The sequence below is a fragment of the Micromesistius poutassou genome (genome assembly GCF_964030765.1).
Source record: "Micromesistius poutassou genome assembly, chromosome: 1".
NCBI lineage: Eukaryota > Metazoa > Chordata > Actinopteri > Gadiformes > Gadidae > Micromesistius > Micromesistius poutassou.
The window spans coordinates 11,876,984-11,891,236 of NC_140271.1; the positions used below are offsets into that span (position 1 = coordinate 11,876,984).

Here is a 14,253-nt window from a genome sequence, read left to right on the forward strand (position 1 = left end):
CAGAACTACACACAGCCTAACTCTAGCCCCGGGAAAGGAGTGACACACACGGCGAAATGCTGATCCGTGTCCCCTCGAGAGCAGGTCCGTGGACTCCTGCCACGGCGGACACAACTTAATTTCGAGTGATTATTCCCATTTGCAGCCGCTTACACTCTGCTGGCCAATCAGTGGCAAGCAGCCTGTTTACGTCACACAAGAGTACCAGCTCAGCTCGCTTGGAACCTCGACAGAGGTGCTACTAAAAAAAGTACCAGGTACCAGGTACTTTATTTGACGATGGAAACGCAAAAAAAGGCAGGCCAAGTTGAGGCGAGTCGAGGCGAGTTGAGCTGGTACTGTCGGTGGAAAATGGGCATTAATAGCTAGCATGGTGCTGGCTAGCACCAAGGTGTTAGAATTGTGCTAGTTGGTGTGCATATTACTGGCCTTTTATTTGATGGATGGAAGTTTGAGGTGTGGATGTGGAGTTCTGGAGTTCTGATCATCATCACACAACACAGTGAACATAGTTTATAATGAAAGTGTGTGTGCAAGGAGCTTAATACTCTGTTGTAGGGCAGAACCTCTCCTGTCTTTTGTCCTTTAACCTTTGCCACTTGATGCTGGTGACTGCCCTGTCATTTCCTCCATGTCATAAACTACCTTAAGAACGCTATGATGTCATGCTTCATGCCTCAAATAGCATACAGGCTACATGCTACATGCCACCCTTAGCATACAGGCTGCATGCTACATGCCTCACAGTACATTCTGCCTAGCTACATCCTAGTAGTGATGTCCTCCTCCTGCAGGCTAGCTACATGCTAAATGCCTCACACAGCATACAGGTTACATGCTGCATCCATCCCATGATGTGTTTTATATTGTAAGCACACGCTAACTCTCTCTCTCTCCACAGATCGTGAGGACCAATCCATTCTTTGCACGTAAGTTCTACATCCTTGTTCCATCTCGTTTTAAATGAATTATGTTCCCACTCTGGAGCATACTCATAAAGTGTTAGTTATGAGGTTGCTTATCACTTACCCAACCACAGTTTCTGAAAGTGAATATAGAGGCAGGAGCTGGTGTGCAAGGATGTTTAGAGATAGGCTGAGGAACCCATAACCTTTTGGATCTTGGTCTTCCCTGCTACCTTTGGGGCAGTAGAAGCTCAGGAGGTAGAGCAGGTGGTCCACTGGGAGGTTGCTGATCTAATCCTTGCTCCTCCTAGCTAAGTACCAAGGTGTCTCTGAGCAAGACACCTTGGCACGGTGTAGGACTGTGTATGTATTGGTGAATGAGGCACACATTGTAAAGGGCTAAAATGAACACAGGTCAGAAAAGCTCTATAAATGCAGTCTATTTATCTGCCAATTCTCTCCTTGGTCTAAAGGCGGACTAGGTGATATAGTGGCTCGATGAAGTGGAAAATGAAAGTGTTAGTGACGGAATAACTGGCTCCACCTTAATAGAGGTCCTTGCCAACCCCTCCAGGTCCCTGTATTACCTGACCATATATCTCAGCTCAGATATCATTCCAGCTTGACTCCTCCATCAGCCACAGTATCCCAAAGGCCACGGAGAGAGGTCGCAGAGAGGTTGTGCAGCATTATGAGGATTAGGCCTCGTAAAATCATCCGTGACGCGGGACGGAAAGACTTTTAACGCGCATGCTGCACTGTTCCCTTTCTATTGCGGATGTCTCAGTTAGCCAGCTGAATGTGGTTTCACCAGGCTGTTATTGGCCATTCCCGCCCGTTGTGAGAGGGTAGTTACTGGGTTTGGTGCTCTGCCTATACCCTCCATCGCCAGACCTGATGAAGCACTGCCTCCAGACCTCAGAACCCTGAAATACGCCCCCTGTTGGCTGCAATCACTGGAATATTACTTATGATAAACTGGTTTTACCTGCTTTACCTGGTTTAACGGTTTTACCAAAAAACTGTCACTTTGAGGTCAACAGTACATGCAAGGTGACTAGATATATAGATATACAGTATACATAGTATGTAGTCTATAGAGCTTGCTATGTAGCAGCTAATAGCCCACTAGGCTAAAGCCACTGGCATGTAGCCCATACAGCCTGCTATGTGTAGCAGCTAATAGCCCACTAGGCTAAAGCCACCGGCATGTCGTCCATACAGCTTGCTATCTGTAGCAGCTAATAGCCCGCTAGGTTAAAGCCACTGGCATGTAGCCCATACAGCCTGCCATGCATAGCTAAAATCGAGCTAGGACAAAGCCACTGGGATGTAGCCAATGCCGCCTCCAATGTGTAGCTAATATCTAGCTAGGCTAAAGCCACTGGCATGTAGCTGTGTGTTGTTGCTTGGATGTGGACCAGTGAGTCTGGGGTCTGGTCTGACCAGCGCTAGCGGCATCAGACCAAACCAAGGAACCGCCCTCGCTAGCACCGGGTTCTAGTGTTCCAGAGAACGGTAGAACAAACAACATACCGTTCTCTCCCTCCCTCGATAAAATTGATCTTTTGGAATGAAAGTTTATTCAATAATGTTGCCAAAGTAATATCATGCATAAAAAATATCATTAAAAAAATCAATACAAATAAAACCACAAAACACGGGGTAGAGAAAAGTACACACCAAAATACATTGTGTATTTATCTGCTGCGGCTCAAATGGAACATGATCAGGAGTTCTTCTGGATCTGGGTGGGTTAGAAAGTCTCTCTGGGTGTGTCATGTGGAAAGCCGTGGGGGATCGTACACATAGGGGTGGTTGTAGAGCTGATGGACCCCTCAGCATGCTGGCGTCCAGTGTGTCTCAGCTCAAACAGCCTCTAGAGTAGTGTTTCTAGTTCTAGTCATGGAGGCATTCAAACCAGGCCTCGGATCAACATTTACTGTATGTCCATCGGCCTCTCTGTCTCCCCATCTGCCATATGCCTCCCTCCGTCTTTCCCTCCATCCGTCTGTCTCTCAGAGGAGAGTCAGGAGCAGGTAAGACGGAGAACACTAAGAAAGTGATCCAGTACCTGGCCCACGTCGCCTCCTCCCACAAGGGTCGCAGAGACCACAACATTCCTGTGAGTGGTCTTCCTCCCCCCCTTCCTCCTCCCCCCTTTCCTTCTCCTCCTCCTCCTCCTCCCATCCTCCTTCTTACCACCACTAAATATGCTAATATTTCCAGATGAATGAAATAGTCTAGGATGTTTCCAATGTTTATCTTTAACATAGGTTGACTATTTAGGTCATCATTGTGTCATTGCTTAATGCTATGCTAGCAGGCTAATGCTAGGCTATAAAGCTAATGCTAAGCTGTCAAGTTAATACTAGGCTAATGCCCCCTGGTTCTCTATGCTCCTGATTCTAACCCCTCCCTTTGTTTAACAGCCTGAATCTCCCAAAGCATTGAAGCTCCAGGCAAGTGTCTCCCTCATCATTCTCCTGGTGGTTGCATGCCGAACCCTACACATCGTTATAATTAAATGTTGTGCTAAAACATCTGCAGCAAATGTAAACATCAGACCAACTACTACTACAGTGCAATAATGGATAACTTTTAATGTAGTTATATTGTTTTGTTGGTTAGGGGTTTAGTGGTATGTCACCTGGATTTCCTCCGAATACTCCTGACCTTTAGGAGATGCATGGTAGTTTAGCTTAGGCTTTTACTTTTACTTAGCATGCTAGTTTAGATTAGCTTAACGTGCTGACCGGAACCATAATGTTAACATTCAAAGCGCAGTAGAAGAGGGATGCAGAGCCGCGCTGACCGGTACGTGAGTTGTTTGACCGCTTGTTTACTTCTTTCCGTAGGGTGAGTTGGAACGGCAGCTCCTCCAGGCTAACCCCATCCTGGAGGCCTTCGGAAACGCCAAGACTGTGAAGAACGACAACTCGTCCCGCTTCGTGAGTTTTGTTCTTAATTCATACAGCATGTTCCAAAGGTTCTCCAGGGGAGGAAGATATCCCTCCGCTGATGTTATCACACTACCAGGCTAAACTAACATCCTCTGTGTTTAAACTATTTGTTGTACTTTGCAGGGCAAGTTTATCCGAGTCAACTTCGATGTTGCGGGATACATCGTGGGGGCCAACATCGAGACCTGCATCCTTAACCACTGTCTGAACCGCTGACTCCAAAGTAACAGAAACGTAGTGATTACAGAAGTACTATATTTGTTATAGTATGTGTCAAGTCAAGTGCAGACGCTTGACAAAATACACACACAAATCCAATAAACGCAGTTACTGGCCACCGCTGGTGAATGCCGGCGGGGTAGGCATGCGGTGCGGTGAGGTTGGTGTTGGAGTGAGACTGATAACGTGTTTTACGAGGATTCCTTTCCTAAAATGGAGGTTTCTATGGTTTCTAGAAACTCCGACTGAATACTGACTTCCTGTGCCACAGAAGCAATGAACCGGTCCTCCCCACGGCCTGAAGCTAATCCTTGAGTTCTGGAACACTTGCTCACGTTTCAGTGTTCCTAGTGTTCCCACACTTAGCGTAAACCATGTTAAGCCCGGCTGTATGGTCCTGGCAGCCCCTATTCCAGTGATTCACAACCTGCACTTGGCCTGTGAACCCATGGTTTCTTTTAGTTGATTTCAATGTCTGAAATTGTTGTGTTTCGGCTTCCCCTCACATTATTGTAACCCTTTTAACATCTGCCGTAATATCCATGTCCTGGTGAACGTACATCGCACTGTACTAACTGATTAGTAGTAGTATGCTTGTAGCTACGAATAATCTGTCTGTTTGCATATAAAGGAAAATTCTCAGACCTTTCAAACCTTTTAGAGTATTTAAAAAAAATATATGTCTATAGCATATAAATTAACAATCTCCCACAACCACATCTGCGTATGAGACCAAGTGTTCAACGTTGTTTATTACCACTAAGGTTGCTTTAGAAATAAACTAGTAGGTATGTCAGACAAGGCTGTCACAATCACAACCCATATGCATGTGATATAAGTGAAGGTTTTTGAGAAGTCAAGGTGTCTTGCCGTAGTGTCCTGGTCGTAGGTTCCTTAACGCGTGGCGTCAGACCTTCTGGAGAAGTCCAGAGCCATACGACAGGCCAAAGACGAGAGGACCTTCCACGTGTTCTACCAGCTGCTGGCGGGCGCCGGGGAGCACCTCAAGAGTGAGTACATCCATATCATCAAGACCATCAAGACCCTCCAGACCATACAGACCATCCAGACCATACAGACCATCCAGACCATACAGACCATACAGACCATAAAGACCATCCAGACCATCCAGACCATACAGACCATAAAGACCATCCAGACCATCCAGACCATCCAGACCATCCAGACCATACAGACCATCCAGACCATACAGACCATCCAGACCATACAGACCATACAGACCATAAAGACCATCCAGACCATCCAGACCATCCAGACTATCCAGACCATACAGACCATACAGACCATACAGACCATCCAGACCATCTGGGACAAACAGACCATCCAGAGCATCAAGAACAATACAGACCCTACTGACCATACAGACCATACAGACCATACAGACCATACACACCATACAGACCATACACACCATACAGACCATACAGACCATCCAGACCATCAATAGCATCAAGAACAATACAGACCATACAGACCATACAGACCATCCAGACCATACAGACCATACAGACCATACACACCATACAGACCATACACACCATACAGACCATACAGACCATCTGGGACAAACAGACCATCAATAGCATCAAGAACAATACAGACCATATAGACCATCTTGGACAAACAGACCATCCAGACATTGAAGAACAATTGATTTCTCCAGGATACATTACAATCATGTATCTGATGTGGGGGTGTGATGTGATTTGTGTATGTTTCTGTATGTGTTGGTTGTCGTTGTGTGTTTCTGTATGTGATGGTTGTGGTTGTGTATGTTTCTGTTTGTGATGGTTGTGGTTCTGTATGTTTCTGTGTGTGACGGTTGTGGTTATGTTCGGTTCCAGCCGACCTGTTGCTGGAGGGGTTCTCCAGCTACCGCTTCCTGTCCAATGGAAACGTGACGATCCCCGGCCAGCAGGACAAGGACAACTTCCAGGAGACCATGGAGGCCATGCACATCATGAGCTTCTCCCACGAAGAGATCGTCTGTGAGTAGAAACAGGGAGGCAGTCAGGCTGACAGGCAGACAGACTGAAGGTCAGACATCAAACAAGTGCATTTGATAGGGTTTCTGGGATACTGATACTCTCTCCCTCTCTCTCTCTCTCCCCCTCTCTCTCTCTCTCTCTCTCTCTCCCCAGGTATGTTGAAGGTGGTGTCAGCGGTCTTGCAATTTGGGAACATATCGTTCCGGAAGGAGAGGAACACGGACCAGGCCTCCATGCCTGAGAACACAGGTGAGGCCACACCCACTCCTGAACACCCACACACAGCCGAGTGACGCTAGTCATGTCCCACAGTTCAACAATCAGTGGACAAAACGCTGTTATTGAGTTTTTCAATTCTGATAATCCCCCGCCTGCTAACTGGGAGGGACTTTAAGGTCAGAGTAAGGAGGACCTAGCGGGAAATAATAATCCACCCTACTCTGTACTCCTAACTTGCTCCTAACTAAGCTTGCACTCTCGATGCTCTTGCTGAATCCAGTTGGAAGTAAAGAAAAAAACGTATTCTGTGCTAGAGTCTCTGGGCTCTACTCAGAGTTATGTTATTTTCCTCGGTAGTTTGCTACATTTTCCTCAGGCACTGAAAATCCTTTATTAATTCTGCAGACTGTGGCTCTCTTTAGTTATGAACTTAGAGTCCCTCCCATGAGCACAACTCGGTCATCATTCTTTTATTTTTGGAATAGGCTTTCAGCAAGATTGAGGCCAGACCGATCTGCAGAGAGAAACAGAATGTGAGCTGGGGAGATCAGGATGTTCTCTGGGGGCTGCTTTACATGTACTTAAGCAGGACATCAAACCCTAACTGCTCCCGAGCAGCTGGCGGTCTCCATGGTTCCCCCCACCGTGAGGCTTACAGAGTGTCCATCAGAACCTGTAGAACCTCCATCACTGAGGTCCTCTGTGTCTCCTCAGCGGCCCAGAAGCTGTGCCACCTGCTGGGCATGAATGTGATGGAGTTCACCCGGGCCATCCTGACCCCCAGGATCAAGGTGGGCCGGGACTACGTCCAGAAGGCCCAGACCAAGGAGCAGGTAGGAGAACCTGGACCTGGCTATGTTCAGTAATATAATGTAGTCTTAGTCGGACCTGGCTATGTTCAGTCAGTAATGTAATGTAATGTAGTCTTAGTGGGACCAGGCTATGTTCAGTCAGTAATGTAGTCATAGTATGACCTGGCTATGTTCAGTCAGTAATGTAGTCATAGTAGGATCTGGTTATATTCACTCAGTAATGTCATGTAATGTAGTCTTAGTGGGACCTGGCTATGTTGAGTCAGTAATGTAACATAGTCTTCGTGGGACCTGGCTATGTTCAGTGAGTAATGTAGTCATAGTAGGACCTAGCTATGTTCAGTCAGTAATGTAACGCACTGTTACCTTAGTAGGACCTGGCTATGTTCAGTCAGTCAGTAATGCAATGCAATGTAATGTAATGTAGTCTTAACATAGTCTTAATGGGACCTGGCTATATTCAGTCAGTAATGTAACTTAGTCTTAGTGGGACCTGGCTATGTTCAGTGATGTAATGTAGACATAGTGGGACCTGGCTATGTTCAGTGATGTGATGTAGTCTTAGTGGGACCTGGCTATGTTCAGTCACTAACGTAACGTAGTCCTAGTGGGACCTGGCTGTCATCAGTCTTTTCACCCAGCCTCTGTCTGCCCCAACCAGGCAGACTTTGCCATGGAGGCGCTGGCCAAGGCCACGTACGAGCGGCTCTTCCGCTGGCTGGTGCACCGCATCAACCGGGCCCTGGACCGCACCAAGCGGCAGGGGGCCTCCTTCATCGGGATCCTGGACATCGCCGGCTTCGAGATCTTCCAGGTGATCCCAGTGCTAAAACACAACCGTGGTTCACTCATATTTACATTTGCATTGAGGGCATTTATCAGAAGACAAAAAATATATCGCTGTCAGTACAGTAAGGTTGTTCATAGAACCAAGTGACAAGCGCTAGTTGTTAACCCCGTCCTTGTGTACTCAGGCTTTATACTGCTTTATACAGTATATACTTTATACTGCTATAATGCAACCTGGACAGCACTCTTTATGGAGAGCTCCGCAGGTTGCAGGTTGTATTGCCCGAAGCACACAGCTTTGTTCGAGATGGACACAAAATAATGTTTTAGAATCTTCCCTTTCAAAATAAGCTTGAGTCTCAACAGAGCGAGTGGATAACTACAGCTCAGCTACAAACAATACGATTCTACTTCTTGTTTGTGCCCTGATTTAAAAATTTTTTTTTTATTGATTAAAATCTGATTACAAGTTGCAATCCTTACTCTGTCCGCTTGGGGCTTTATCGTGTCGGTCGCGTGGTTCCTACGGGTCTTAACTCCTGTTCTCCCACTCCTGTCCTCCCCTGCAGCTGAACTCCTTCGAGCAGCTGTGCATCAACTACACCAACGAGCGCCTGCAGCAGCTCTTCAACCACACCATGTTCATCCTGGAGCAGGAGGAGTACCAGCGCGAGGGCATAGAGTGGAGCTTCATCGACTTCGGCCTGGACCTCCAGCCCTGCATCGACCTCATCGAGAGGCCGGTGGGTCCCCTCCCCTGGTGGTCCAGGAGATACACACTGCGGCCACACTTAAGGCCAAGCCCTGGTCTCCGGTTCACCTTAGTATTGACCCACCCCTTGTTTTACCCTGTTAACTTGATGTTTGTCGTAGTTTCTGTTTGTTTCTTTAGACTGACCTATCTTCTCTTGTATCTAAAATCTTTGGTTTTCCTATAGTTTAACTCTTGTTCAATTTGGTTTAGCTTTAGTTGAACTCTTGTTTATTTCCGGTTCCCCTCTTGTTGACCTCTGTAGAACAACCTATCTTCTCTTGTTTACCTTTTGAAATCTTTTTTTTCCTATAGTTTAACTCTTGTTAAATTTTGTTTAGCTTTGGTTTAACTCTTGTTTACTTCCTATTTCCCCCTTGTTGACCTCTGCAGAACAACCCCCCGGGCATCCTGGCCCTGCTGGACGAGGAGTGCTGGTTCCCCAAGGCCACCGACAAGACCTTCGTGGACAAGGTCCTCCAGGAACAGGGGACCCATGGCAAGTTCCAGAAGCCCCGGCAGCTGAAGGACAAGGCGGACTTCTGCATCATCCACTACGCTGGCAGGGTATGAAACCTCTCTGACATCCACTAGTCATGCAGGGTAGGACACTTCAATATCATCCACTACGCTGGCAGAATAAGGGTCAGGTTCTCACTCCAAATGCCCTAATAATGCTACACCAACCTGAGTATCTGCATTCATTTTGCTTTAATTTATCTCCCAATCATGGGGTAGCTGGTTAGAAACCCTGCTGTGTAGAACTGAGTTACACACTGCTTAGCTACTGGATGGTATGTAGCCCAGCTAGCTTTCTGTTTAGCTACTGGTTTTAATGTAAGATAGCTTTCTGTTTAGCTACTGGTTCTTATGTTAGCTTGCTTTCTGTTTAGCTACCAGAATGCTGTTTGTTAGTGTCCCAGTCTCAAGTCTCTACCATCTCAGAGCTGGCGTTCAGCCGGCTGGAAGTTTCGGTAGCCAGACCCCTCAACACAATAGTCCAGTTGTTCTATTTCTGGGAGCAGACCCCCACATCTGGTTCACATCGGGGTGATATCCAGTCTTAGTTACATAACCCAGAGTTTTCCACCTTCTAGTGGGTTTCTGCCATCTGGAGAGCCATACTTCTCTGCATTCCAAACTAATATCATCTTTCTGGGTTAAAACTGCCTCTCTTTCTCTCCTCATTCCTCTTTTAAATGTTTAAACATGTTCAATATATCATTAATCTTCTCGTTTCCCTTTTAAATGTTTAACATGTTTGAATATCTTATTTATCCAGTTTAAATCCAGTATCTTAATCAAACTTTAGTGATTACATTCAGTGTTATAAAACACTTTTGACGTGGTTAGTCTCACTACTGAAGTTACCATTTTTCTAGGCTCCTGATAATAGCCAGAAGGGATGGTTTGGGGATTTCTTGGGATTGAACTTTTTGCTTGGGGGTTGTACTCGCTGTTATTTTTTGGTCTGGCTATGAGCCGTCCACAGGCTGTTAAAGACTGGAATCAAACCAGCACCTATCAGCTCCTTCCTTGGGGAATAACATGATGATATGATCAAGCTGTTTCTGTTTGGTTCAAATGAGTCAAAGATGGTCATGGTTATGGAAAATATGTTATGGAGACTTTTTTTGCAGGTTAGCATAACTAAACTAACACAATTTATGTGCAAAACAACATCCAACAAAGGTTGACACAAAAAAGTTGAGGTTGAACACATATTCTTAGTTTATAATCCTCCATTCGATTATTCAGTAGAGGTGTGAGGTGTTGGAAATGGAAGTCTGTTGAGATGGAGATGTGTTGAGTTCGAGGTGTGTTAAGGTGGAGGTGTATTGAGGCTGAGGTGTGATGAAGATGGAGGTGTGTGGAGGTGTCTGAAGGTGGAGGTGTGTGGAGGTGGAGGTGTGTGGAGGTGTGTTGAAGGTGGAGGTGTGTGGAGGTGGAGGTGTGTTGAGGCTGAGGTGTCTGCAGGTGGAGGTGACCCAGACTCTATGTATCCCTCCAGGTGGACTACAAGGCCGACGAGTGGCTGATGAAGAACATGGACCCACTGAATGACAACGTAGCCACTCTGCTCCACCAGTCCACTGACAAGTTTGTCTCTGAGCTCTGGAAAGACGGTGAGGACCACCACATCTCAACACCTTACATACTGTAATAATACAACTCCTCACCTCCTCTTAATCAAGAACAAACATGTGATTTGGCTGATCACGGATGTAACCACCTAACTCAAACTACTACTGTATGTATTTCAACACCAGTGCCAAGAAACAGTAACCTTTGCAAACTCTGAGGTTGCGATAGCAAGTTCTATGGTGTGTGCTGCTAATCCCTTTAACATCTTTACTGCAATCTACTGCTCTCTGGAGTTTCTCCTCTCCTCCACCATCTTTCTCTTTCTCTCTTTCTCTTCCTCTCTCTCTCAGTCTGTGTCCACATCTTTCTATGTCTCTTATCCTTGCTCTCTTTTTCTTCCTTCCTGCCTTATGTCTCTCTTTCTTTTTCTCTCTCTCTCTCTCTCTCTCTCCCTCTCTCTCGCCTCATGTCTGTCTTCCTAGATATTCAGACCTTTCGGAGAGCCTCTTTCTATGATAATGTTTCTGAGAGCCCTGAGTCGCCAGGTGACTGATGTTAACACGCCTAGCACCTAGCAAGGCTACCTGGCAACGCTATGTCTCCCTGGCAACGCTATGTCTGCCTGGCAACGCGCTTGCTGCCTGACATCGCTCTTGCTGCCTGACATCGCTCTTGCTGCCTGGCAATGCAAAGTTGAAAAAGTGAAGTTGAAGGCTGCCTGTGAAGTTTTTGTTGCCTTGTGACATTCTTGTTACCTGCATGGCTTCCCTCTGCTTCTTCATACATAATTTATATGAATGTATGCATAATGTTAATTATACAGTTACCTATACAGAGTTAAACCGTTTGGACTGTAGCTGAGCATGCTAATCAGAGCATTGCTGTCTGTATTTTAGCAATGTATGCAAGACAGCGTTAGCAAAGCAACAATGAGAGAACGAGCTTCCAGTGCGATGTCCATCCAGCTGTGAGACTGCATCCTCATCTCCTGACATCACTTCCTCTCCTGTCCTGACATCACCTCCTGCCCTGTCCTCGGTTCCTCTCCTTTCTTGACATCACTTCCTCTCCTGCCCTGACATCACTTCCTCCCCTGTCCTGACATCACTTCCTCCCCTGTCCTGACACCCCTTCCTGTGCTCTCCAGTGGACCGCATCGTGGGATTGGACCAGGTGGCGGGCATGGCGGAGACGGCGTTCGGCGCCGCCTACAAGACCAAGAAGGGCATGTTCCGCACGGTGGGGCAGCTGTACAAGGAGTCCCTCTCCCGCCTCATGGCCACGCTGAGGAACACCAACCCCAACTTTGTACGCTGCATCATCCCCAACCACCACAAGAGGGTAGGTGTTACCATGACAACCGCAACATCACCTCCCCCCCACCACCACAAGAGGGTAGGTGTGACCATGACAACCACCACAAGAGGGTAGGTGTTACCATGACAACCATGACATTACCCCCGACCACCACAAGAGGGTAGGTGTTGCCGTGAAAACCATGACATTACGCCCAACCCCCACAAGAGAGCAGCATGACACCTTGTGGTCATTATCTTGACAACAGGTATTTTGATGATATAAGGGGAGAGATGTTATATGTTACATAACATGTTATATTAATGTGATCCTTAATGTGTCCCAGGCGGGGAAGCTGGAGCCCCAGCTGGTCCTGGAGCAGCTGAGGTGTAACGGAGTCCTGGAGGGAATCAGGATCTGCAGACAGGGCTTCCCCAACCGCATCCTCTTCCAGGAGTTCAGACAGAGGTACCTACCTCACTGCTCAGCTCTCTACACCTTACAGCACACTGCATGGATGACCTGTTATCATCTGAACATCTCCCTCTCGCTCCAGGTATGAGATCCTGACCCCCAACGCCATCCCCAAGGGCTTCATGGATGGGAAACAGGCCTGTGACCAGATGGTGAGGAAATAACCACACATAACCACACCATATAAACACTGTCCGTACCTTACCGTAATGGACCGTATAAACACTGTCCGCCTTACCGTAACGTACCTAATAACCACTGTCCACCCGTACATCACCTTATCGTAATGTACCTAATAACCTCCTTCAACCCGTACCTTATCGTAACGTACCTGATAAACACTGTCCACCCGACCAACCAGTCTGCAGCTGCTGCCCGTCAACTATGAGCCGTAGCGTAGTCCGTTTGTAGTAACGGCTCCTCCCCCTGCCTCCCAGATCAAGGTGCTGGAGCTGGATGCTAACCTGTACCGCATTGGCCAGAGCAAGATCTTCTTCAGGGCGGGGGTCCTGGCCCACCTGGAGGAGGAGAGGGACCTCAAGATCACCGACATCATCATCTACTTCCAGGCCGCCTGCCGGGGATACCTGGCACGCAAGTCAGCATCTCTTCATAATAAATATCTTCATAACAATAATATAGTAGGATTGGTATAGTACTATCATAATAATAATATAGCAGCATTGGTATAGCAGTATTATAATAATAATAATATAGTAGGATTGGTATAGTACTATCATAATAATAATATAGTAGTATTGGTATAGCAGTATTATAATAATAATATAGTAGGATTGGTATAGTACTATTATAATAATAATATAGTAGTATTGGTATAGCAGTATTATAATAATAATAATATAGTAGAATTGGTATAGTACTATCATAATAATAATATAGTAGTATTGGTAAAGCAGTATTATAATAATAGAGTAACAATAATAGAGTAGTATTGGTATAGTAGTATCATAATAATAATAGAATAGTAGTGGTATAGTATAATCATAACATTAATAGAGTAGTATTGGTATAGTAGAATCCTAATAATATAGTATTAGTGGCATAGTGCGATACTGAGGATGAGAGAAGCTCAGTGCTGATAGCTAGTTTCTAACAAGCCGCTAGCTTGATGCTAACCGGGGGGGTTAGCTCGGTGCTAACTGTGTGTGTCTCAGGGCTCACTATGCTACCTCGGTGCTAACTGTGTGTTTGTAAGTCAGGTCTGACATACAAGTGTTCAAACAGTTAGCTTGGTGCTAAGGGTGGCTCCTCTGTGTGTCAGGGCGTTCTCTAAGAAGCAGCAGCAGCTGAGCGCGCTGAAGGTTCTGCAGAGGAACTGCGCCGCCTACCTGAAGCTCAAGCACTGGCAGTGGTGGAGACTCTTTACTAAGGTATACTACACACACTACACACTACACACACTATACACACTATATACATTATATTTATACTACTAGCTATGCTACACACACAACAGTGGAGACTCTTTACAAAGGTATACTATATTGGGTCGCTACATACAAGATGTTATCTGCATTTACCTGCAATTTATCTGCAGTACAACATGTGTCCACATGGGGGTGTTGCTGTTTCTAGACATAGGCACTCAGGATTGGCTAGCTTCAGCCCAAATCTTGCAAGTGTGTCTAGGTTACCTGGGAGGTTAACTCAGGTGTGTCTGGTATGAGAGGTTAACTCAGGTGTGTCTGGTATGAGAGGTTAACTCAGGTG

At 46.2% G+C, this 14,253-nt stretch overlaps 1 protein-coding gene across 1 annotated transcript in view; it reads left to right on the plus strand.

Annotated features, from left to right (window-relative positions):
• Positions 1 to 14,253, plus strand: part of LOC311383133 (myosin-10-like) — a 41,659-nt gene that overhangs the window by 9,706 nt on the left and 17,700 nt on the right. Inside the window, exons 4-22 of the mRNA XM_084488561.1 lie at positions 902 to 929; positions 2,928 to 3,030; positions 3,338 to 3,367; positions 3,764 to 3,856; positions 3,992 to 4,055; positions 4,999 to 5,097; positions 5,953 to 6,096; positions 6,250 to 6,345; positions 7,030 to 7,148; positions 7,789 to 7,941; positions 8,486 to 8,659; positions 9,061 to 9,234; positions 10,679 to 10,793; positions 11,235 to 11,297; positions 11,900 to 12,093; positions 12,395 to 12,516; positions 12,605 to 12,674; positions 12,960 to 13,120; positions 13,805 to 13,913. Of these exons, the coding sequence (XP_084344687.1) occupies positions 902 to 929; positions 2,928 to 3,030; positions 3,338 to 3,367; positions 3,764 to 3,856; positions 3,992 to 4,055; positions 4,999 to 5,097; positions 5,953 to 6,096; positions 6,250 to 6,345; positions 7,030 to 7,148; positions 7,789 to 7,941; positions 8,486 to 8,659; positions 9,061 to 9,234; positions 10,679 to 10,793; positions 11,235 to 11,297; positions 11,900 to 12,093; positions 12,395 to 12,516; positions 12,605 to 12,674; positions 12,960 to 13,120; positions 13,805 to 13,913 (2,111 nt within the window). The remainder of the gene's footprint in view (positions 1 to 901; positions 930 to 2,927; positions 3,031 to 3,337; positions 3,368 to 3,763; positions 3,857 to 3,991; positions 4,056 to 4,998; positions 5,098 to 5,952; positions 6,097 to 6,249; positions 6,346 to 7,029; positions 7,149 to 7,788; positions 7,942 to 8,485; positions 8,660 to 9,060; positions 9,235 to 10,678; positions 10,794 to 11,234; positions 11,298 to 11,899; positions 12,094 to 12,394; positions 12,517 to 12,604; positions 12,675 to 12,959; positions 13,121 to 13,804; positions 13,914 to 14,253) is intronic.